The sequence below is a fragment of the Sciurus carolinensis genome, chromosome 4, assembly GCF_902686445.1.
Source record: "Sciurus carolinensis chromosome 4, mSciCar1.2, whole genome shotgun sequence".
In the NCBI taxonomy this organism is placed as follows: domain Eukaryota; kingdom Metazoa; phylum Chordata; class Mammalia; order Rodentia; family Sciuridae; genus Sciurus; species Sciurus carolinensis.
The window spans coordinates 92,139,401-92,165,556 of NC_062216.1; the positions used below are offsets into that span (position 1 = coordinate 92,139,401).

At 35.3% G+C, this 26,156-nt stretch overlaps 1 protein-coding gene across 2 annotated transcripts in view; it reads left to right on the top strand.

The window, feature by feature from the left end:
* Rassf8 (Ras association domain family member 8) overlaps positions 1-25,843 on the top strand; it is a 121,340-nt gene extending 95,497 nt beyond the window's left edge. For both annotated transcript variants that reach the window (XM_047548964.1, XM_047548963.1), the window contains exons 2-5: positions 7,799-7,999; positions 18,951-19,840; positions 21,949-22,093; positions 22,758-25,843. In XM_047548964.1, coding sequence (XP_047404920.1) covers positions 7,897-7,999; positions 18,951-19,840; positions 21,949-22,093; positions 22,758-22,879 — 1,260 coding nt within the window. In that variant the 5' untranslated portion in view covers positions 7,799-7,896 and the 3' untranslated portion in view covers positions 22,880-25,843. The remainder of the gene's footprint in view (positions 1-7,798; positions 8,000-18,950; positions 19,841-21,948; positions 22,094-22,757) is intronic.
* The last annotated feature ends 313 nt before the right edge of the window (positions 25,844-26,156 follow it).

The following is a 26,156-nucleotide window of genomic DNA, read 5'->3' on the forward strand; positions in this document are numbered from 1 at the left end:
CCTTTTTAAAAATACTACATCAAGAAATAGAACCCAGTGGTGTTTATATTTCTTATTTAAAAACTTTTGTGCCAGTACAGTAAAATCCTAATATCTCATGTTGTTTCACTTTCCATAAACAAAAAATTAGCAAAACCAGATGACAGAGCTTTTTCATGCCATTCTAATGTCTATAATAACTCTTTACAAAAACAGCTTCTTCAACATCTTCTGAAATAGGTATTATATATCAGTATATACAAAATTTAATTATTTAACTTCATGTTTCTGAATAACTAAATTAATATTATTTCAAAGATTGGCTTTGCTAACACTTGTTCCTTTGACCTTGTTCCAGTGATATAATTTGCTAGGCCTCAGCCTTCCATGGTCTATGAAATGATTGGATGGGACTAGTGGATGCCAGTACATTGCTAGCTGTGAAAGGCAAGATGTCTTATCCTTGTGGTTTCAGTGAACTCTCTGAAATGAGTGATTACCATGGTTTGAATACAGAGGCTTGGTTCCCAGGGTGGTGATATCAGGAGACAGTGTGGATCTTTAAGAGATGGGTTTAGGTGGGAGATCCTGTGGTCAGTTGAGGGCATGTCCTTTAAAGAAATTAAGATATTGCTTATGGGATTCTGGTTAGTTCTGACCAGACTAACTGGACTGTTAGAAAAGCTGGAACCTGGCACACCCAGCCTCTTGCTTCTTGTTTAGTTCCAAATATGATCACTTCCTCCTGCTCATCCTCCCACCTAATGTGACACCATCCACAGTAAAAGGACCTCACCAGAGGTCAAACCGTGGAACCACCCAATACAGAACTTTGTACCTATAAAACTCTGAGCTCAATAAACCTCTTTTCTTTACAAAGTTAGCCTGCCCCCAGTGTTGCACTGTGATAATACAACATGGACTAGTAGACTAAACTTTAGACACAAAGAAAGTAGTATCATGTGCCTACCCGTCTCTGACATCTTAAGCATGAAGAGTCCACAGCTTCCTTTGAGCCCTCACCATGTAGAGCCAAATGGATTTGGGGGCTTTGTTGATAGGGGTGTGACTTGAGAAGAGTATGACAAAGCTGGAATGGTAGACCAGAAGGAAAAGAAGAAAGATGGCATGTCCTGAGAATAGTGACATTTGTGGAATGGTGGCATTTCAGTTAGAGTTGACTTAGAGCTACCACTGCTGGAGTGATTAGAACCATCAGGAATTGCTTGCAATCAAAGACCTTGGCCTAGGCCACATTGTGCATCTCTGTGTTGTTCTTTGTTTGCTTCTGTAACTTTCATGACATTCCTTCATCTGTGAAGTGGCTATTGCCACATACCACCCACAGCTCTCCAGCTTCCCTCTGTGCTGCCTTCTTCCATCCCCTTAGGTATAATATTTCAGGCTTAAAACCCCAAGCCAAATACTTGCTTATTAGTGCTCTTCTGTCAGAAATCAAAGAACAATTCAGTGTAATGAATATGTTCTTAGATTCCCTTTGGATATTAGAATGAACTTACAAAAAGTAACTTGGGAGGAATAGGAAGTAAACTTTTTAATGCTGTCAGTTAATATATTGGACAAGTAAGAGGAGTTATTTTGAAGTAGAGCTAAGTTTTTAGAGTAACCTTTGTTATTGGATACACATCTGTTTTTTAAAATGGATAATTGTAAAGATTTTCATTTTCCTTAAATTATACCTATTACATAAAAATCCCATATGTCTACTTGAGACTTATTTGGCAGGCCAATATTTCCCAAATTGTTAATTTAGAAATAAGTGTCATCCTTTAGTTATTCTGCAAAGTACTGTGCTGCCAAACATTTTTTGAACTGTTTTGAGAACTGTTGGTTAGTATCTCTGCTTATGGAAGAGTTGTAGATATGGGTTTAATATAGTATTTGATTTAAGAAAATAGCAAGCTACCTCCAGAAAGCTATCTGGAGCTGAGTTTTGAAATAACTTAACTGAAGGTAATAACCCTAGTATTGCTAAATTTGATGCTAAGTAAAAAACTAAAGTTACTACTTATATTCATTTAAGAAGTTTGTTTTAAGGGTAAAAGATACTTGTTAATAAAAGGATCAGTATTCTCATGCAAGTAACTTTATCTAGACTCATAGCATGTTTAATGCTAAATGTGATTGGAACTTTTAAATATGGATTACCATTTTTAATGTTCATTTAAAATTTTTGAGGTTGTTGGTCTTCTTAGGGACATGATATGATTCAGAATTTTGCTTTGATGTTCATTTTCCCTTCTGAATTAAGAAAGTTTATAATTTTTAAAAGTTAGAATTTTCATTCCCATATTCAAAAATATCATACTATGTGCCAAACCCTGCACTAGGTATATTTTTACAAGACATTACCTCATTCCATTTCTCACAAGTGCCACCTGGAAAGTCATGCATCCTGACTTAAATCCCACAGTAAGTAGAGCCTAGGATCTGAAGCTCAGAGCATGCTGTTTCCACTGAACAACACTGCCTTGAAATAAAATGGTTTATTCTATGACATAGTTTCTAGCTGTTCAAATCTTAAGAAAATGCAGGAAATCTCTAAGAAGTTTTACTTTTGAATTTAAGGCAGGAGTTAAAATAATCACATATTCAAACACACTTTATTTAGGACTGTCAAAATAAAGCTGAACATTATTTCACAAACCTAGAATAGTTTGTTGATCCTGAAAAACAAATCTGACCATCAGATACTCATTTTGTTGGCTGTACATGAAAAGTACTCGTGCCAGTTATGGGAGTTGCCATAATTGCAGAAGTCACTTGATCATTCATATTTTGGCATTGTTAAGTCACTGAATGTATTTGAATGTTATCACCTGAGGAGAATGAATAATTAAAAAAGAAACATGGGTTTATTTTATTTAATAATGTGTAAACACAGATTGGTTAGAATTGAGAATGTTAAAAACATACCATCAAAGAAGAAATCCTACGATTTAGACAAATCTCTAAAAGAAAATATCAAACCCATCTTTAGGAAAAATGGGTTACTGGTGTCAGGGAAGACTTTTCACATAGGGAAAGAAAAAAGCTAGACTATTAAATTTTTTTCTTTGTTCTATATTGTCCGTATAAGTAAAACTTAAATAGTATAGCCATCATCACTTCTGGGTCCTTCAACGTACATTAGCGGGGCTAGCACATATTTCTCATTTTATATATAGGCTTAGTTTTCGAAAAATGGTAATTTGTATCCTATAGTTCAGCAGCATATTTTATAGGCATTTTCTCTCTTTTCTTCACATCATGCCCCCACCCCAAATTGCTGAATAAGTTTAACAGTTTGGCTGACTTCTGTGCTGTGGAGTATCAGACTTTGTCTTGCTGGGTTTTATCTCCTTAAGTATTAAAATTGATCATAAGCTGCTTGTGTGTTTTCTTCTGTTGTCCAGGGAGTAATTGCATTTGCTCAACAGATTTATCGTTGCCATTACAAGGAAGTTATAATATTTAAAAATATACAGTCAAGCTGGGCATAGTGGTGCATACCTGTAATCCCAGCAAGCCAGGAGGCTGAAGCAGGGGGATCACAAGTTCAAGGTCTTAGCTTCAGCAACTTAGCAAGGCTCTACGAAACTTAGTGAGACCCGGTGCGTTCCCCCCCGCCCCACACCTCTCTCTCTCTCTCATCTATAAAAGATATATATTATATATAAAAAAGATATTTTATATATATGTAAAATAGACAGTTGTCACAACGTATTATATCCTATAAGGTTGACTCGAGCATTCAATTAGTGAGTACTGAGAGTTTCCTGTGAACCTTTGGTCACAACATTTTTGTAAATTAATCAATACATACCCTTGTTTTAGATGTTTTTCTGTTTAAAGACAGTGTATCTAACATATTTTGTTGATTCATTAACATTGAACTCCCAGCGGACAGCATTACAACTCATACATTGACAAAACTTATCTAACATTCATTTTTCTATGTCACATCTTAGCTTCCTTGCCCCATAAGCACTAGACAGCATTCCAGCACTGTGGCAGGGGTTGGGGGGCGGGCACTTTAAATAGTAAAATCACCAAAACACACTCAGGCATGCGCGCACGCTCACACACGCACACACACACACACACAAATATGGCACTCAATCTATTGAGGAAAGGACACTTACTGACAGTGTGAGAGCAGAAAAGCAAAAAGGCAGAGTGGCTCCTGGTTCAGACTTAGCTGGGAACGTGTCAGGCAGCTGAGATTTTTCACTACTCTACATATCCTTGAATAACCACGAAAGCACCAGTAATGAGTTTTAGGAAGTAGGCAAATTCACAAATGTAGAATTTGGAAATAAGGAGGTTGACTGTTATTCCTTAATTAAAGCATTGATCTTGTGGGAAAATGTCTCCACAAATGCAGGTGCTTAATCCAGGTAGGCTTTTAAATGAAGCATGGTTCTTTGCTAAAGGACCTTTGTTCCCGGACTGGGATTGTGGCTCAGTGATAGAGGGCTTGCCTAGCATGTGTGAGGCACTGGGTTTGATTCTTAGGACCACATAAAAAATAAATAAATAAAAAATAAAGAACCTTTGTTCCCTAATAGCGTGTACTTGAATAAAAATTATTAAAATAATGGTCATTTGACTATAGAAACCTCATCATGGAAACACTTAAGTGCACTATATTAATACCCTTGCAGTAGAACCTTACTTTTAACTACATCACTTTCCATTTCATTTAACTATATCATTTTTCCATGGACAAATTTATTCCAAATTGTAACTGGAATGCTGAAGTCCTTTATTCCCCAGGTTCTCAGTTTTAGTGATGACTAGTCTACCACATGCACCTACAGTGCACCTTAGGACTTCATTTTCCCCTCTAACGGAGTTCTGGGACTGGGCATAGAGCTATAGGAACTTCAGAGGGTTGAAGAAAAGAGCTCTTGGACTGAGAGGGTTGAAGGAAAGATCAGGGCTACAGCTCCTAGAGAGGAGCACTACAGGCTTTTTCTGGGAGGATGGAGAAGCAGATTCTTCAGATGGCTAATAAAACAACTATGATTTTTAGGGAAGTTAGGGATGATTATCAGTACAACTTAAAACCCAACAGAAATTGTGTTCTCTTAAAAATAGTGACTCTCCTATAAATAAAATCTGGGGCAGGCCAGGCCATTGATCTGACCCAGTAAGACCTTTCCTACCATCCTTAAGGTTCCAAGTATAAAAGACAAAAGAAAACTGCAATGTTGGTCTTCCTGGTTTGATGAGCCTTGCTAGAAAGTCTGTTCAAAAACTTGAATATAAGCCTGCACGTTTATTTTACTAAACAGTATTCTTTATGCTCCGTGTTTTCCCACAAGATTACTTACTCTATAATATGTAATAGATGTGCATGACACTTATGTTTGGTTTATATTCACTTAATGATTAAGAGTTCAAAGTGAAACAGATAATCCAGATAAGAAAGTATGTGGTAGTATGCTAAGGTCTAAATAAGAATACAGAACTTAAGTGAGGTACCTACTGTAGTCACATTTGAAGAAAAAGGAAATAGAATGGTGCTTGTCAAGGGTTGGAGCAGGAGGTAGTTGGCAGTTGCTGTTCACTGGGTATAAAGTTTCAGTTATACAAGATTACTTGAATTCTGGAGATCTCCTGTGCAGCATTGTGCCTTCAGTTAACAGTGCTGTATTGTGCACTCGAAAATGTGCTAAGTGTTCTACTATTTTAAAAAACAAAACAAAAAAACAGTGAGTCCCAGAGGTTTCTTTTAAATGACAGGTTTCTTTGGAGGGAGGGGAACTTTTTTGGTAGGTTTTTCAAGTTCAGGATTTTTTTTAGTGAAGAATAAGGGTTGAGATATTAAGTAGACTTTAATTCAATGTTTTAAAAAATGTGATAAAGCAATACATTAATGTTTGACCACTTTTTGATACCTGAATCTTTTCCCAGGAAAGAATATGCATGTTCTATTTTTAGTAAATAGAGAACCTAGTAAGTCAGAACCTGAAGGGTCACAACTGACTGTTTCCTTTCCCTGTGTGTCCTCCAGGTGAGTGGGGACAGCTGCATGTGCAGCTCCTTCTTGAAGCTTAGAGTGCTCACAGTCTTTTGGAGGCTCAGAGAAGTCTAGCTGTAAAGAAACTTTTAACTTTGTTTATGGAGTTTCTTACATTTCTTTGACTTTGGAACCTTTTTTCTCAGGACTGTTAAAATCTCAAAAGACCTTGTAACTAGAAACATGGTAATGAGAATCAGCTGGTCATTGGAAGCAAGGCCCTTTCTGTGTATAATGTAGGAATTTCTGAATAGTAGAGTGTAGAGGGAAGGGAACAGAGCATGGGAGGAAGGGTGGGGAAGGGGAAATACTGGGGACTTAAGTAGAACAAATTATATTCCATGCTCTTGTAATTATGTCATAGTATATTCGGTTGTCATTTATATCTAAAAGGAACCAATAAAAGCAAATATAGGGGTTTCTGAAACTTCTTTGGCACTGCATTATAGGTAAAGACCTGAAGCAGTATCCTGGGAAGTTATTATTCAGTCAGTCCTTTCCTGTTTTCATGATGACAAAAAGAATTTCTGCACCTTCTCTGGAAGAAGTGATACAATTTATCCTCTTTCCATTGCACATGTTCTAACTTAACACCCAGGTGACTAGGTGGCCTATAACTGTCTTAGGTCCTTTAAGAAGATGTAAAAGGGGGAAAGCCACTGTTCATAGTAAATACTATTTTCTAAGAAAAGTTTTTAGTATTTTTTAGCAAGCTTTTTAAAAGGTCTTTAATTGTGAAACATCAGTACCATTATAAACCTTAAAACTAATCCAAATGTACTCTTAATTAAATCAATGTTTATTACATCTCATAAACTTTAATGCTCTTTTCTAAAACAACAAAGAAATAGGAAAACCAAAAAACAATGGATAAACAACATAAATCCTAGTTGATAAAATATTTGACTCAGGAAAAGTTGAGATTTTGAAAACTCACAAGAAAAGAATTGTGCAGACTTAAACCATTCAAATCATTACCAGTAGAAGAAATCAAGGCATTTGATTTGATGACATGAGAATGTTTGGTATATAATCTAGCCAAATAAAAAATTAAGTACTGGTTTAGCACAGCAAATACAACAAATGGTGATGGTCTGTGTTTGTATCAATCTTCTTATTCAGTAAAATTATCAAGCCCAGCTATGAGAAAAGGATAAGCAGTTCACACATGGGGCCAGCCACCCAAGGAACTTGTTTCCTTCAACTGAGATTTTTTGCACACCTGTCCTCCTGCGGTGCTTAGTGGGAGTACTCAGTGGTAAAGACCATTCCCTCAGTCTTGTGGGGAGGCCAGGCACACACTTAACAAAGGAGTGCAACTTGCATTAGCAGGACACCTTGACAAATGTTTTTGACAAGTGTTAATATTTAGAGCTGGCAAGCCGGTGGGATTGGTTCAGTCATTTATGATTCCAGGAATGACAGGAACTGTTTTTTCTTTTGTTTCTTTTAACTCAGAAACTATCCTAACAAAAGAATTTGAGGGAAATGGACAGAAAAACAGCATATACATTGAGCAGTAGGGCTTGATCAAGTAAATAAGAATTTTTAACCCAAGGACACATAACTAAAATCATTATTATAAAAGTAGTAATAACATGAACAGTGTCACGCTAGGTGGCTATAATTGCATTTGTGCTGCTGACTTTAGTTCTGTAAAATAAGTACATATGGACTTTTATAGTAGGAGGATCATGATATGTTAAAATTAGTTTCATATAATGTTTATATGATATTATGTAAGAAATATTAACATTTACCTTATTAAAAATGATGTTTTCCTCTTTTTAGCTGACTACAGTCTCTGCCTTCTCCGTGTTCCTGAAGCCAGACATGACCTGACACCCTAATGACCACTGTCAGGGCCTTGGGTGACTAGCCAGTGCACCATGGAACTGAAAGTATGGGTGGATGGAGTTCAGAGGATTGTTTGTGGGGTCACCGAAGTCACAACTTGCCAGGAGGTTGTAATAGCCTTAGCTCAAGCTATAGGTAAGTGAACTCTTGGATGTCTATGGTAAAAGTCCTTTACCTTTTCTTTGGGATGCTGTGTATGTGTGTGGTTTGGGGGTTTATTCATTTAGTTCCATAATAAATCTCACAGGCACACTTTTACTTGCTGCTCTTTGAATGTATTTGAATCTGTGATGATGCTGTTCCTGGAATACTCCCCTCCCCCACCTATTACTCATCTTCTCTTCTGGTGTTTATCCTAAACAATGATTTCTGAAACTGAAGATTTTTCTTAAGCAAAACATAGATTCCTAGTTCCCAGAATCCCTCATAAGGAAAAATTCTATTGTCAATTTCTGAATACTTTCAGAAAAGTAAATACAACAAATGAAATAACGGCATTCTGTTTTAGGAAAATTATGTGCACTTTTTAAATCTGACACAGTGAAGATGAAGTTGTCAAGTACATGTTTGCTAGCCACAGCTCCTGTGTTCATCATATCTTCCTACCTATTTCAGATTTTCTTCTAATTTATTTTAAGCTTTTCTTTATCATAATTTATGCATATTCATTAGTTGTCTTAAATCCTTTTGAAATATGATGAGGGTATAAACGCCTGCCTCAATAAAACCAGTAATGTGGATTAAAGTTTCTATTTACATCTTAAATCTGTTATTTAGCAAACATATAGTATGATGAAATTGTGTGTCCAACACCATGCTTGGTGCCTCTTTGCCTGAGTTCCTTATCAAAAGTTTATTTTATGTCTTGAAAGTTTATATTGGAAGCATGTCCAGTTAGATCAGGGTTGAAAGGAGCCAACACACCTGAGCATCTTATGGAGATGCTTGACTTTGCCACCTACATTGTGACAGGCACACTGTGAGAGGTTGTAGTGCCCGACCAAGATAGAGACTTCCTTTTAATACTTACATTTTTAAAATTTCCCTTAAATGAGACAGCACTCTAATATATTTAAGGAATGCTTGATGGAAATGCTAGGCTTTCACATCCAGTGAAATTTCCTGGTATTGAAATTAATGCAATATTTGTGTGTTTAATTATTAAAGAAGGGAAGATTAAGGCATGTAATTTTATTTCATATTCTTTCATACCAACTTATTTAGTGATCCCCCCCATTTTTTTCCTTAATGAAGACCAGGATTATCAGTGGTCCATGTAACTTTGCTCTGTTATATTTGGGAATCAAACCATGGACAATACTTTTAAAAACATTTTGTAAAAGTCAAGTAGTTGAGTATGTTGCAGTCCACATCTGTCTGTGTGGTGACCACATTTTCTGCACAGAATTTCAAGGGTAGAATGCCCACATGTACTGGACATGTGTTGGTCCACTTGAACTAAAGAATGTTCTTACTCGTGAACATACAAAAAAGTTTTACCTGAATCTTTTGCTTTCTCAATAACTCAGTCCAAGACCTATTTTGAAAAGTTGACAACCTAAATGTGGATATTTTATGATATTCCTCTAAATTTGGTCACATATCTCTTTTTCTGTATTATAACTACTTCATTGAATGCAGAATTCTGAGAAGGACTCAACTGGCAACTAACCAACAGCTATTGATCCTTGTTTCTGTTGTTCTGCCAGATTTTCTAAGCATCAAATTCAATTTGCTTCTGATATATATTTGAATATCTATCTTATAATGAAAGATTTTGATATTCAGAATTTAAATACTAAGTGAAAAATTTGTAATTCTTTTTTCTTATTTCTACTTTAAGAAATAATATGGGATTTATTAAATAGGGAAAATTGCTCCTATAAACAAAAAACCCCAAAATTTCTATGGCTACAACAGTAGACTGTTTGGTTGGGGTTTGCATCTACATATATGCCCTTTTGTGGCAACTGTATACAGTCAACCCTCCATATCCACAAGTTCCACATCCATGGATCCATCTAACCTTGGATCAGAAGTACAGTGGTTACACCTAGTACTGAACATGAACATACTTTTTTCCCCTTTTCATTATTCTCTACACAATACAGTTTATTTACATTGAATTAAGTATTATAAATAATCTGGAGGTGATTTATAGTATGTAGGACAGTGTCACAGTTTATATGCAAATACTATGCCATTTTTAATAAGGGACTTGGACATCCATAGATTTTGGTATTTGTAGGGTCCTGGAACAATCCCCCATAAATACCAAGGGATGAGTGTGTGTGTGAGAGAGAGAGAGAGAGAGAGTGAGAGAGAGAGAGAGAGAGGGGGGTGGTGGGGAGGAGAGGTACCTTAGAAGTCATTTTCTCCAAAGAGTTAAAATTGTTTTTAAGAAACCACAGAAACTATCGAAATGATTTACTATGAAAATATGTACACAAGCCAGCAATCTGAGAATATATATGATAGCTAACATCTTTGGTCTTAGTGCTTCTAATCAGTCAAGTCGAATTAGAAAAGAGCCAAAAGGAGAATCTAGTTTAATTTTTTTAAATGCCGAATGTATCTAATACTCTAGAAATAAATCCTTTCTACCCTAATCTTTCACTACCTTGGCAGATTACAGAGGCAATGGATGTAGGACACATTCTCAAATTATGACAGAATAACTAAAAATAAAACCATGATTAAAATACTTTCTTTGTATGAAATAGTTAAATTACCTGTGCATCCAGAGTTCAGTGTGTGTTCAGTCATTGTAATCCCAGGCTTTTTTTTTCTATTTTGTTTCCCGAGTAAACTCTCCTAGAAGTGCCATTAGGATTCCAGAGTTCAAATTGCATCTCAGATGTGTAAATGAACAGAAAGCCTTTGACAGATCATCTCTATTGAGTTATAGTAGAGAAAATGCATTTGTTTTTACAGTATTCCAAACCACAAATAAGAAAAGTATGTGTTTCTGCCCTCAAATAGCTTAAATCTTAACATAGAAATAAAGTCCAACTAACAAATTAGGGCGGGGAGAAGGAAAATGGAGGAGAAAGTAAAGGCAATTGAGGGAAAAGGTTTCTGATCCACAAAACTTTGATACCTGGTGCCATTTAAAGTATCAGTGATTCAGAATTTTTCTGTTTCCATTTATTGTGATCTGTTTCCTATATCTTCTTCAAATGGGGTCAGAGCAAGCATTGAATAGAAGCAACTTGATTGGAGCTGGGACTAAAATGATGTGATAGACTCTGCTCAAAAAGCCCTTTCATATAGTTTGCCCCAACAAAATCAGTTTTCAAACACACACATTTTATACTACTAGTTTTAGTATCTGTTAATACTTACTTCTCTTTTCTGAAAATTATTCTAAAGTATAGAGGGTCTTACTTTCTTGTCTTTCTTACATCATTGCTTTGCCTAAAATAGGTTCTCAGTTGAACTTATTTTCTAGGACAGTCCTATTCAGTAGAACTTTCAGAAAGGATAAAAATGTTGTATCTCTGCTTTCCAATGTGGTAGCCCCTAGCCACATTCAGCTATTGAGTACTTGAAATGTGGCTAGTGTAACTGAGAAATGAATTTTCAATTTAAATTAAATCTAAGTGAGGCTAGTATGAGATAACACTCTTGTAGTAGACAGTGTATTTCTAGAGGATAACTGATTGGACTCTCAGACTTAACATGTCAAAACCCAAGCTCTGTGTCTCAGCTACTGCCCATCCTCAAATTTCTTCCTTCTACCCATCTCAACAATGAGAACTCTTCTTTTAGTTGATTACATCCAAAACTTTTGGGTTGTCTTTAGTTCCTTTCTTGCTTTACTTCCTTAAAACCAACCCATCAACAAATCTAATACAATTCTGAAACCATCCTCTTGGAGTGAGTTAGCATCAAGTGAGTTCAAGGGCTCAGTTTCACAAGACTGCCCTCCACTTCACACACCAGTCACAAGACACCTGTACTTCTGCTGACCATCTATAAAGTGGAGTTTTCCATCACTGCTTCTTTAGGTTCAATAATGTGATAGAATTACAAAAAACTCAGGAAAGGGATGGGCGCACACCTGTAATCCCAGAGGCTCTGGAGTCTGTGGCAGGAGGATCATGAGCTCAAAGCCAGCCTCAGCAAAAGCAAGGTGCTAAGCAGCAACTCAGTGAGACCCTGTCTCTAAATAAAATACAAAAAAATAGGACTGGGGATATGGCTCAGTGGCCAAGTGCCTGAGTTCAATCCCTAGTACCAAAACAAAACAAGGAAAAAAGAAAAAAAAAAAAAAAAACTCAGGAAAGGGCTTAACTAATTATTACCAGTCTATTATTATAAATCAGTAATAGTAAAGGATACAATTCAGGAGTAATCAAATGAAAGAGATGCATAGGGTAAGGAATGGTGCAGGAGGGGACCAAGAGGAGGGTACAAAGCTTCCAGACCCTCTCCACCCTCTCCCACCCTCCCAGCACCTCAGTGTGTTCACTGACCCAGAGGTCTCTGAACTCATCGCTGAGGGGGTTTTAATGGAGGCTCCATTACAGAACCGTGATTGATTAAATCATTGGCCACTGGTGTTTAACTCGGTCTCAAAGACCTTTCCTCTGAGATTAAGAGAGGTATAGAAAGTTTCAGCTCTCTACTATCTTGTTCATTTCCTCTGGCAACCATCTCCCATCTTGAAGCTATCTGGGGGTCCACCAAGAGTCATCCAACTGACACAAGCTTGAGTAAGGTTGAAAAGGTTTATTATGAATACACAAAGTGCTCTTATAACTCCTATTACTCAGGACGTTCCAAGGGTCTTCCAAGTTCTTTGTCAGAAACTGGGGACAACAAACAAGTATATCTCTTATTATGTATCACAGTACACAGTATATATTTGTGAGTGAGTGAACAAGTTTTTAATTTTTTTTCTGTTTTGTATGTAAATCATAAACTGAACAAGATGACCGTCTAATGACAATGACATCTCTAAGATTAATTTCTTTAGAATATAAGAAAAGGAATACATTTTATATTGTCACATTTAACTCCTAACTTCACATGGAAATTATCAAAATTAGAAATTTTAAACTGATCCACTTTGTATCTATTTATGAAATAATATTAGTCACTATAGATTATTTTGAAATTTAGAAAAATACAAAGAAGGTAAAAGAATCACTCCTGATCCTATTTCCAAAAATTAACCACTGTCAATGGCAAAAGACAGCATACTTAGTTTAAGAAATTTAATTACCTTTATTTGCAGTTCTAGAATTGGGTAACACCTCATTCTATGAAGTAGAATTTGTGTTCTGATAAGCCGGACAGGAAAGCTTGGTTTTATAGACAGAGGGGCCGAAGAAGGCAGAAACAAAGTACAGAAAGCAGATGGGTCATTTCAGAATTACTGTCCTAGTAAGGGTCAACACAGAGGGGACTTTCTCATCATGCTGGCTGAAACCGGCTTATTGTGGGGGTTGACTGTTACCCGTCATTCTCCCGATGTTTCAGAAGGTCAGAGAAACAACTTAGTTTTGCTTGGTGATGTGGAACTTTAGCATTAAGTGACCCCATTTTGATTTGGTCTAGTGCTAAGTCCAAATGAATGACCTCCTATGAATTTTATTTAACACTAAAAGCAATGTTTTTAATGCCTCTGTGAATGAGCCTTAATAAAAAAGATTATACTCTTCATATATACGTTTTAGGGTTTTAAAATCTCATTTTTCACCTTTTTTGTATCATGAATTAATCTTCCATGTCATTTGATCCTCACCCCCATAAGAATCTCATGGGGAAGGCACTATTATTGACTGTATTTTACAGATGGTCAAACAGGCACAGAGATATTAATTATTATTCTTTTGTAGCCAGTGGTCTGATTCAAGAACTCTCCTCTTAACTATTATTTTATTAGCTGTATCCCTATAATCTCCATGGACAACCATTTGAAAATATAGTTACTGATTGAATTACACTGAAAGAAGGAATAAAAATCTTAGTGGTGAAATACACTTACTTTTTATAACCAAGGTAATCATTTACAGCTTTTGTATTTATAACAATAATCTAATCATCCTTGATCTTAAATAGTTTCTGTATTTTCCACATATATTAAAGATTATTTTAACAACTATGAGTACAAGTAATTCATAGCATGCCTCAATCAGGAAGGATTAGATTATGCTGTATTAACAAACAGTCCCTGAATCTTCTTGGGTTTTGGTGATAAGTATTCCTATTACTTTGGTTGATATTATTTGAGTAAAGTAACCAGCATAATGCCTATTAAATCATAGGTCCTCAGTAACTTCATTATTTTCAATAGTAGTAAGCTTATATCATCCTAATTAGGCAATAATTTCCTGATTACATAGTATTCTCAACATACTGGGAAACTGTACTGGGAATGATTTAGCTTTGGGTTAAATGTATAACTAGCTGGTGTGTACTCAGATATAATCTCTTATTAAATCACTGTCAAGAGAAATGCTTTGTGGTAGTCATTTCTCTAAGGGCTTGAATATTATACTAGATGTATATTTATTATATGTATATATTATAGTAATCATATGTATAAATAAAAACAGTAAAAAATTTCACTGATAAATTTGTGTTATGTCTGCATGTCATCTTTACTGGTAAGTTGAGAATCAGAATAGCTATACTGCTTAACTCACAGAATCAATCAAGGTGATATATATATATATAAATATCAAAAACATTTTACAGACCATAAAGTGCTACAGCATAAGTTCTGTTACAAAAATCAACACTCATTATAAAATTCTAAGTCATTATGGAGAGGAGTAGTTATATTCACTAGTCTGCATAAGAATACTAAAATGCACAATATATTTTTTTAAATTCTCATCAAAGTGTATATAGCTCCAGATGTTTTTAAAAAAATGTGCTAGAGGATAGTTTGTTCACCATAGATAAAAAGCAGTCAGGTTTTACTGGCATTATTTCTAATATATCCAAAAACATGAGGGTATAATAGCATTAAATTAATAAGGGGTTAATATCAGTTCTTTGTCATTGTATTTTAAAATAATGTACAGTATTCATCTTTGGAATAGGGAGGATTGACCCTAAAGAAAAAAATCAAATGTCAGTTAACACTAAAGTTTACAAATCGAGTTAGCGATCTAATTAAACCTGTATCTCCAGAGTCAGACACTAATTCTGACAAATATTTTGTGTTCAATATATATTTGTCAAACAAATAATAAGGTGTGACTTTTAAGTCATAATTTTGTTTTATGATTCTAAAAGCAATTGTAAAAATGGTTGTCATTTTTTTTAAGTGGTTGAAATAAGGACATAACATTTCTGAGTGACTCATTTGAATATTTGAGTTTTGATATATATTTTCAAATTTTTTCATTACTTCATAGTGATCTACTTAAGGTAGGTGAAAGTAATTTGTAACCCTATGTCCTTTTATGTTAGTCTCCCAATAAAAATTCCACTAATGCATTAAAAATCTCTGTATGTGAGTTTGCTCATTATATGAAGTAAATGATTCTTGGGACTAGTCCTAGTCTCATTTGCTTCCACTGCTTAAAAGCATAATGTATTTTATTTACCACCACTTAATTTGATCACACCTATTTGACAGTGGCGCACAGTCCTTGATAGCCAAAATAGCTTAATGAGCAAATGCAATAGCCCAACAGACAGATAGTTGGACAAACATTCATCTCTATTAATTTTAAAGTTATATCAAGACAATAAGCAAGATAGAACTAAGTGTATCCCTTTGGTTAAATGCCCTTAAAGGAGCTGTATAGGAGGAATCTGAATCTATCTAAATGAAAGATAGGATGTAGGGCCTTTCTAACTATGGGTATTAGAAATAATGATTATGGGACTTAATCATATATAAAATATTTAAAGCCCAATTCCTATAATAAAATCAAATCTGTCAATTTATTTACTTTTTGTTGATCTAATTAATTATACATGACTATAGAATGAATTTTGACACATTATACATAAATGAAGTATAACTTCTCATTCTTCTGGTTGTACGTAACATAGAATCACACTGATCATGTAATCATATGTGTATGTAGGGTAATAATGTCTGATTCATTATACTATCCCTTCTACCCTCGTACCCCCTCCTCTCCCTTCACTCCCCTCTGCCTAATGCAAAGTACCTCTATTTTCCCCACCCCCCCCCTTATTGTGAATTAGCATCTGCATATCAGAGAAAACTTTCCATCTTTGGTATTTTGGGTTTGGCTTATTTCACTTACCATGATATTTTTCTGCTCTATGAATTTACCTGCAAATGCCATAATTTCATTCTTCTTTAAGGCTGAGTAATATTCCATTGTGTGTATGTACCACATTTTCTTTATCCATTCATGTGTTGAAGGGCATCTAGGTTAGCTCCATGGTTTGGCTATTGTGAACTGAACTGCTGTAAACATTGATGTGGCTGCATCACTATAGTGTGCTGATTTTAAGTCCTTGGGGTATAAAACAAGGCGTGGGTAGTAGATGGGTCAACTGGTGGGTCCATTCCAAAGTTCTCTTAGAAATCTCCATACTGCTTTCCATAATGGTTGCATCAATTTGCAATCCCACCAGCAATGTATGAGTGTACCTTTTTCCCCACATCCTCACCAACATTTATTGTTGCTTATATTCTTGATAATTGCTATTCTGACTCAGGTGAGATGAACTCTCAATGTAGTTTTGATTTGCATTTCTCTAATTGCTAGAGATGTTGAATATTTTTTCATGTGTTTGTTGATCAGTCGTATTTCTTCTTCTGTGAAGTGTCTGTTCAGTTCCTTAGCCCATTTATTGATTGGGGTTTTTTTTGGTGTTGAGTTTCTTGAGTTCTTTATATATCCTAAAGATTAATGCTCTGAGCTGTGGTAAAGATTTTCTCCCATTCTGTAGGCTCTTTCTTCACATCATTGTTTTCTTTACTGAGAAGAAGCTTCTTCTCATTTACCTTTTTTTAAAAAAGCCTTTTTATATTTCTGGATGAATTTTTTTTCTTTTTGCCTAATGGCACTAATGTGCGTAATGCAGCGAAAGGCAACACCAGCAGTAAAAGCAATTCTCTGCAGCCTTCTACCAAGACATTCTCAGAGGATAAGCAGTACCATCAAGCATTGGGAAATCAGTTTCATATGTAAATGTGACTAAATTAGGGTCTTTAGAATATTTAAGTAAGCTTGTATAATATGATGATTCAGTTTTCTTTTTAAAGATACTTTAATGACCTGATAAAATTGGAGGGAGCTCTACCTGTCTGATCTAACCCCTCAATTTTCTGATGGGTTCAGAGAGGTCCAGAGAGGAGCAAGATGCCAAAAGTTGATAAGCAGCAGAGCCAGGAACACAAAGTGCCGAACTGTGAAGCACTTGGTACAGATATGTTATGTGGTTTTTCTTGGGATAATTACAGTTGGTATTAACCTGAAAATCACTAGAAACCTTTTATATTCCAGGAACAATTCAATGTGAAAAGGTTTTCTTTTCCATTATCTTAGTTTTCCTGAATACTTTGATGGTAGTAACTAATATTTATATAGCACTCTTCAGTTTTACAACACATTTTTACATTTTACGTTCTCACCTGACTTTCAGAACAACTTTTGTGTCAGATAAGGATACTGAAGCTTGGCATTTAATAATTTGTTCAAATAATACATGCAGATGGCAAATTTTAACACAAACCTTCCAACCATGAGCCCTGCCCTTTCTGTTCTCTCCAGCTTTGCTCATAGTTGAAAGGTGCTTAAGAAGAATTTTTTTAAAGTCATGTACTGAATGTCTGCTATGGGCCAAGCAAAGTGGTAGATACTTTCTACATCTGACATTCAAAATCAGTAAGATATTTTAGAAGTGAAGTTTTTATCCAGTGAGTAATTTCACCCAGGATTAAAGCTCAGTCTCTGCCTCCAAAACCCTGGAGCTGCACACAAGACTCAGGTTTCCTTAAAGAACAGCATAGTCATATGCTTAGAACAAAATCATTGTTTATGTACTACTTCTGAATTGCATACATGGGTGTTCCTATTTACACATTCAGATACCTGACACATAATTGAGGAAATACTATTGACTCAGAAGTTCATCACGTTTAAAAAAGAAGTCAGGAAAGGTAAGTCAATAGCTATATGTGCCCATATAATGGCTAGATGGCATGGTCAGGTTTTTGTTGTTGTTGTTGTTGTTGTAATTATATTAAGTAGTAATGTACACTTTTAAGAAAATTAAAATACCCACCCATCTTAAGTGAACATATTTAGAAGTTAGTTCAAGCTTATAACCTTTACACTGTCTTCTAAAACTTTATCTAACTTTATAATTAATAGATTCAACATGTGTTTTTAATTTAAATGTGATTTGTTTTGTTTTTAATAATAAAAAACAATTTAAAATTTTTTAAAGAATCCTTGAAACTATTTTTGTCAAGACTGAGCAAGGCTTTGCCTCTTCAGGCTGCTCTTTTTTCCTGAAGTTATTTTGAAAAGTTGTTTTCATTAGGTGTCTTGTTTATTGATCAGAGGTGTGTGGAAAGTTTCCAGGTATCTGAGCTGAGGTGCAGGTACCCTGGGCTATGCATCTCCCCTCAAGAGAAGGGGCATCTCTAGCCTCCCCAGATCCTGATGTGAAAGAAACTTGTACATCAAATCTAAACTTTATTCAAATTTAGCTGTACTAGCTAGTTCCTTGGACTAGCCCTTGTTAGCTGTAAGTGAGGCATTCTAACGAACTCCTCTGTTTTGACTAGAATAGAAACTTTGTTCGGTCTTGTCCCAAATAAGTAGTTCTAGGCAGTTAGGCATTTGACAAGTGTGTGAGTCTCAATCAGGTTAAAAGTGTCAAGTTGAATTTCTAAGCAACTCTGAAGAGTATTATGTGATTCACATCCTATCATTTGTGCTGTTATATATCTTGGGAGGCTTGGTGTCTTGTGATCTTCCAGTAAAGATGTTAAAGACAGCATGGACAAGACTCTTAAATTTTGACCTTTTGATGCTAATCAAAACAAGTGTCAAATGCTGTTTTCTGTTGCATTATTTATCTATTACATATCCCACTTAGACAATTTATTCTTATCTTTCTTGCCTAGGTCGAACTGGAAGATACACGCTTATAGAAAAATGGAGAGATACTGAAAGACATTTAGCACCTCATGAAAATCCTATCATATCCTTAAACAAATGGGGGCAGTACGCTAGTGATGTACAGCTAATTCTGCGTCGAACGGGGCCATCTCTCAGTGAGCGACCCACTTCAGATAGTGTGGCTCGAATTCCTGAAAGAACTTTATACAGGCAGAGTCTCCCCCCTTTAGCCAAACTGAGGCCTCAAATTGACAAATCAATCAAAAGAAGAGAACCTAAAAGGAAATCATTGACATTTACAGGAGGTGCCAAAGGATTGATGGACATTTTTGGGAAAAGTAAAGAATCTGAATTTAAGCAAAAGGTGTTGAATAACTGCAAAACAACAGCAGACGAGTTGAAGAAACTGATTCGTTTGCAGACAGAGAAGCTTCAATCCATTGAGAAGCAGTTAGAATCTAATGAAATAGAAATACGATTTTGGGAGCAAAAATATAATTGTAACCTTGAAGAGGAAATTGTCCGCCTGGAGCAAAAGATCAAAAGAAATGATGTAGAAATTGAGGAGGAAGAATTTTGGGAAAATGAATTACAGATTGAACAGGAAAATGAAAAGCAGCTGAAGGATCAACTTCAAGAAATAAGACAGAAAATCACAGAGTGTGAAAGCAAATTAAAGGACTATTTGGCACAAATTCAGACTATGGAAAGTGGTCTTGAAGCAGAAAAATTGCAACGGGAAGTTCAGGAGGCACAAGTCAACGAGGAAGAGGTTAAAGGACAGATTGGTAAGGTCAAAGGTGAGATTGACATCCAGGGCCAGCAGAGCTTGAGGTTGGAAAATGGTATTAAAGCTGTGGAAAGATCTCTTGGACAGGCCACCAAACGACTACAGGTAAGAACATTTTTATTAACGGGATGTTTCATCTATTTAAAAGAATGTATTCCTGGAATCTTTTGTGAGTGTTTCTCTTGCTTTTAAGTAACTTGATTTCTCTGTATTTCAAGAATTAGAAACCTAGTTTTGTTTAAAACTCAAAAAATATTTGTGATGTGTGTAAAGGTTCAGATATACTGCCGCACTAATGGGTGCTCCATGAAGAGGCTTTTTATTGTGGCAACTGTGGCATTAGGTAATTGGATACAGAAGAACACAACCCCAGAGCTGGCATGGATACTAATGATGAGATAGTACACCTGACCTTCTCCTTTCAGAGATAGGGAAACCCAAGCCAAATGAGATTACAAGGATTGGTTGACCACGGGTTGTGTGGCTGGCTGACTACTTGTCTGTCACTCCTCCATTGTCAAGCCCTAGCTTCTTCCCTGAGGTTGAGTCACCTTCCCTCTTCTCTTCTCTCCTGTACCCCTCTTTACTTTCCTGATTAGAGGAACACAAAGGAAGGGCACAGAGGCACACTCTCCAACTTCCCTCTCTCTAGTACCCATACAAGAACATTTATATTTTACCACTTATATTCTGATCACTCAACTTACATTTCTTGGATACCCATTCTTGAAAACACTGTGGTGGTTATACAGGAGTTGCAAAGATTTATAAAACAGTCCACTAACAGATGAGATGAGAAAGAAAGACAATTCATGGCTGTTTAAGTTTAAAAATATTCAGTAAATTAATCAAACTAAATATTCAGTAAAGTAGTTTAAAATATCAACTAACTTTAAAATTCTGTATTTGGTCATGGCCACATTTCAGGAGCTTGATAGCTCATGCCACTGTTGATTGGATAGCACAGATGCAGAACTTTTCCATCGGGGAGGAAGTTCTGTCATACTGAACTAGTTGGAAGCTCTCTACTCAGCGTGTAGTCCACAACAGGCAGTTCAGGGCACGTTATTAGAAACTCAGAATCTTCGTGTATTGAGACCTCCAAGTAGTACCTAGGCACACTGAAGTTTGAGAACTGCTTTAATATTGATATGTACAGTCCCTCTGGGAAAGCTGAGGTTTCCAGAAGAACCAAAATGGTTTCCTTTCTCTGTCACTAACTGTTAAAACATAAACTACCACCAAAATTTTGAAAATTAGGAATTTCTCATGCATGAGGTCAATTAGCCTCTGATTTGTCAGTATTTTACTATTTCGATTTATTTTGACAGTTTAAAAAGGATGCATTAGAAGTCATATTGCCTTTGCTACTATAGTAATGACAGTCATTACTGGTAAACCCTATACCCATTGAAAAATATCTGATAGCAGATTACTAACCCATCACTACACACCATCTTTCATTCAGTGTAAATGGAGAAAACCACCCCTCACTTCTAGTATCTAGCAAAGCCTTCAGACATACCCAGCCCTTCTGAGACCAGGCACCTTTCCAGAAAGTCCAGTCGTGAGAGGACAGAAAGAGACAGAAAGCTGTATACATAACAGCATGCCTCTTCTGCTTTTGGAGCTTTCCATCTGTCTAAACTGGATCCCCTTCTCTAAGGGTTCTATAGTTCTCTGTCTTTATCAAGAATTTAGGAACTTCAGGCTGAGATTGTTATGGAAATCTTGCTTTTCTCATGCTATAAAATTTATCTTGGTAATGGATACCATGAATATTTAAACACCTTACAAAAACTAAGAACTCTAAATCTCCTGAACCAATTTATTACTCATTTGCAGTCACTTATGAAGTGAACTGATTACTGAAATTTGTGACCAGCTCAACGAGATCGTTATAATGCTAGGATAGATAGAAACCAGTTTTTTTAATGAAATTTAGACATGCCTTATTTTGTATGAATGCATAGTGGTGTTCCAAAGGGAAGTATTACAATTAAGAGGGCAGACTGAAGAAGCTGTTGTCTTCCATTTGTTTTGTTTTGGCCTGTGCCACAGAGTGCAAGTGACCTTTGTGTCCATGTAAACCAGATTTGTTAAATGTGCTGCTTTAGCTCCTGCAGCAGAGGAACTGACTGCCCTTGGACATCTTGAGCTGACCAATAGTGAATCCTCAGGTGAAGAAATAATAATAAATAATTTCCACTTAGGACAAAGAACAAGAACTGGAGCAGTTGACCAAAGAGCTGCGGCAAGTCAATCTCCAGCAGTTTATCCAGCAGACCGGGACAAAAGTTACCGTTTTGCCAGCTGAGCCCATTGAAATAGAGGCCTCACAGGCAGACATAGAAAGAGGTAAGGGACTGATAAAATACTTTTTTTCCTTTTTTCTTACTGACTTTGAATAAACTGCTTGCATTCAGTTAAAGTATCATCCTGCCATTCATAACTAATTTTTAAGTGGGCCACTTTTTAAAAAATTAACATGCTTCCCATTTTTATAGAGCAAAGCAATTTGGTTATTTGTTTACTTAGGTAATCATGTAATCACCGTATCACATATCACTTAGTTTTTTTAACTGCTTCTTTATGAAACTTTTTCCTGAAGTATGATGAGCCATAGTGTATTAATTTGAATTTCAGCATCTCTCAGTTTCCCTAATGTCCCTTCTTCCCTTTCTCCCTTTCTGAAAGTCTATATTACTAATGGATACTGATATTTAAGAGGCAGTTCCAATCTGCGTGCATATGATCTGAACAACCAAAAGTTGAGAAGAGTGCTCACCTCTTAAAAAGACCATTCACTCTTCATATCCCCAAAACCTGGCCTGTCAGCTGGACTCCCACGTGAGATAGTCTTACCCTTCTCCCACCTCAGAACCCATAGGGGTTTGCAGTTGTTGCTATATGTGGTTCTCTCTCTCAGGTTCTTTAGGGCAGGAAATATTCTAATTTGTCACATTGCTAAGTGCTCCTAGTTAAAGAGTACATTGAGTGACTTTCTTTATTTCTCATACAGAGGCACCGTTCCAGTCTGGGTCCCTGAAGAGACCTGGCTCATCTCGGCAGCTCCCCAGTAACCTTCGTATTCTACAGAATCCTATCTCATCTGGTTTTAATCCTGAAGGCATATATGTATAACATTATCTGTCTTTAGGGGAGAGATCAATAAAAGTACCAAGGAAAGTCAGATTTCTACTTTGATTTGTGCCAATGATGAACAGAGGACATGTTTTCACAAGCCACCGTATCTTTTTCTCTCCTAAATTGCATACCACTTGGAGCCATACCCTGTGCACTGATGCTAAAGAACAAAGAAACTGTGTTTTCACACATCAACAGTATTGACATTTTTGTCCAGCAGCTGTAATACAAAGCCTTCATTTTTATTTGTAGCATTTGAAAGCATTCGTAAAGTATTATACTATGTGTATACATAAATAAACCGTGAATTAAGAGTAAAGAGAAATATGTGACTGGTTTAGTTTAATTTATTCCATGTAATTGATTAATGTGTGACTGTTGATATTTTAATATTTTTATTAATACTTATCCTGTGACTTTATTATGTTTCTTATTGTGTGATTATGACTGTGTGCATGTTGTCATACTCCATCCATGTATTGCTAATTTATAACTACACACGTGTCATGGGGTGCTCCACCATCCAGACTAACTCCAGAAGAACCCACTTGCATTAATTTCATTAGCCTGTACTAGCCATTGCTTAATTACGTGAAGTAATTCAGATTTCTTTTTAATCTGGAATTTAATCTTTCCTTCACAATATTTCCAAATATATGAATAACCACACGACAGAAATGTGTTTTCATGAGGTAAATTATACATGTAAAAATCTTGCAGTCTTTCATATGATATTGAGCAAAAATGTAATTGTTGTATATCTATTCAAACAGGCATTGGGGGTTCCTGATACATTAATGTGATTTGTTTCTGGCCCTGCCTTATCATTTACTCTCAAGGATCCCCAGAATTAACATATGATATATGTTATAGATATCTGAGGATTATGTTAGTATATTTTGTGAATATTGCTTCAAATTATATCTTTTAAAATAACCCATTTTCATGTATGGTCTATTGGTATAACCTGCAGGTAAGTTATTGCTTGCACATAATTTTCTTTGTATATTATGAACAACTGTGCTTTTCTTTAGTCATTGAGATGGAGAGTAGAATGGAGTTAGCTTGTTTTTACCGAGGAAATAAAGTTAAATTCAGAGTATTTTTTCATTTTTAAGTTTGACTTTTATAGGATATAAATCTCCATTTGTATGTATATTGTTTTATTTATAAAGCCAAAAATGAGTCCACAACTCTCCCATGAGTAGTGGCTTAACTGAGATTCTCAAGTAATATTTAGACAGATGCTGTCAGACACTTCTTAGCCACTTTTACTTTCCCTCTGATCAAATTTGGTACAATATAATTAAGATTTTAATCTGAAATTTAAAGTAGTTTTTAGTTCTGAAGAAAATATATTCTCTGTATTACTTACATGCAACAAAATAAAAGTGGATTAATAATAGTATTGCCATGGTAACAATAAAGAGATATGTCTTATGCATGAAGGCAACTTTGAATGTTTCAACACATTTGACTTATTTTGGTTTAATGAATGCTGAGAATGCTGCTTTATTTAGGTTTCCTATGAAAAAAATTAAGAATGGCTATGAAAATATATAGATGCTTTTAGAGAACTGAAAGTAACATAGTGTTGCCTTTTCTATTCCAGCTAAGTAGTAGACCTCAACTGAACATTTTATTCTTTGGGTTCTTGGAGTTATCAAATTGGTCTTGCCATTATACTGTTTTGAAAACATCTTAAGAAAAAAATGATTCTTAACTAAATAACCACAACCTATACACATTTGCTCTCAGTTTATAATATGTATTTCATACCTACATATAATTAAAAATTAGAATTAAAAATATAAGTAATTTGTAGCTTTTGTGACAATAATGATTTAGGTATGCCCAATATATGCCTTACTTTTAAAGAGTCCTATCCTCTTCTGAGTCATTTTGTTGTTCAGAGAAATTGAGACCTTATTCACAAAGAAAAACATTTTATAAATTGTATTCTATTTAAATCAAAATGTTAATCCGTAGGTATGGTACACTTTGCAATTAGAAATTACAAGATGCCTTGGTGTACCATGAAGACACAAAGTCAATATCTAATTTAGTAATTGTTAATTATTAACAGAATTAGCCTAATAACTAAAGAAAGACAGATAGCATTCAAACAACTGGTAGTAGTCCTGGGTTCTCCAGCCTAGTATCCCCAGTTAACCTCTGACTTCTTCAGAATTTTCAAGCTGCCAAATAATCTTCATGGACGTAGTTACACATGAAAATACTATTTCCTAGATGGGAAGAGTATATAAATGTGAATTAATGAACACATTGAGCAGCTGTACTTTTTAATCAGTCATATTACTTCTGGAAGCACATAACTGAAGAATTTTTTTAAATCTTTTTTTTTTTTTTAAAAAGAGAGAGGAAAACTCATTTCTGTAGAAACATCTTAAAATATTTTAGTCTATTTGTGATCATTTTTACCTATTGTGAATACAAATGAATTAGATTAAGTGCCATATCTTTGGATACTTTTGGAGGGGGGGAGCAGTCAATGGTATGCAGAAATACCAAACATAAAATTTTGCATCTAAGGGATAATTCAGGTTCTAAATAATAAATTAGAATACAAATTTGTGTGTTTTTTGAAGCATACTGTAAACTGTTTTATTGTGATTTTCTACAACTATTAAATATATTAAAATGGTTTTTTCTTACCAAAAAATCATTTAAAATAGCATTAAGTCTATTTGGCCTTTTGAATATCATTATCCTCAGAGAATGGTACATAGTGGGTTACCTCAGTTTTTTTCATTTTCTTTAAAAGATAATTTGATTTGTTTATATTTGTTTTTTGTCTTAATGCACAGGGAATCTTTTGTATGTGAGACTTTAATTGGTTTTAGTAGAAGTTGCCCACCTAATTCCCACTCACTCATGAGCAAAATTGTCAGTTCCTATGGTTGAAATTAGTAAAAAAAAAAGAAGAAGAAAAAAAAAAAAGACTGATCAAGGTTTTAAAAATGTAAATAATACAGTAAAAGAAAAATAGAATGTGTGATTGAAATTTTAAAATTTTAAGTATGGCCATGTATAAGAACAGATAAGCACTAAAGAAAAAATAAAATGTATCTCTGTACTAAAAGACAACTTTCTTTGTGAATAAGAGCAAAACAGCCTTTAGGAAAAAAAACTCTTCTGAAAGACACTTCTGTGACTACCTTTTCAAGTTAGTAGAACTATATAAGATTGAGGAAATAATGTGGAAAAAGCAAAAACTTGATTTCAGGCATGCAAAGGCTGTGGGCAGTTGGGC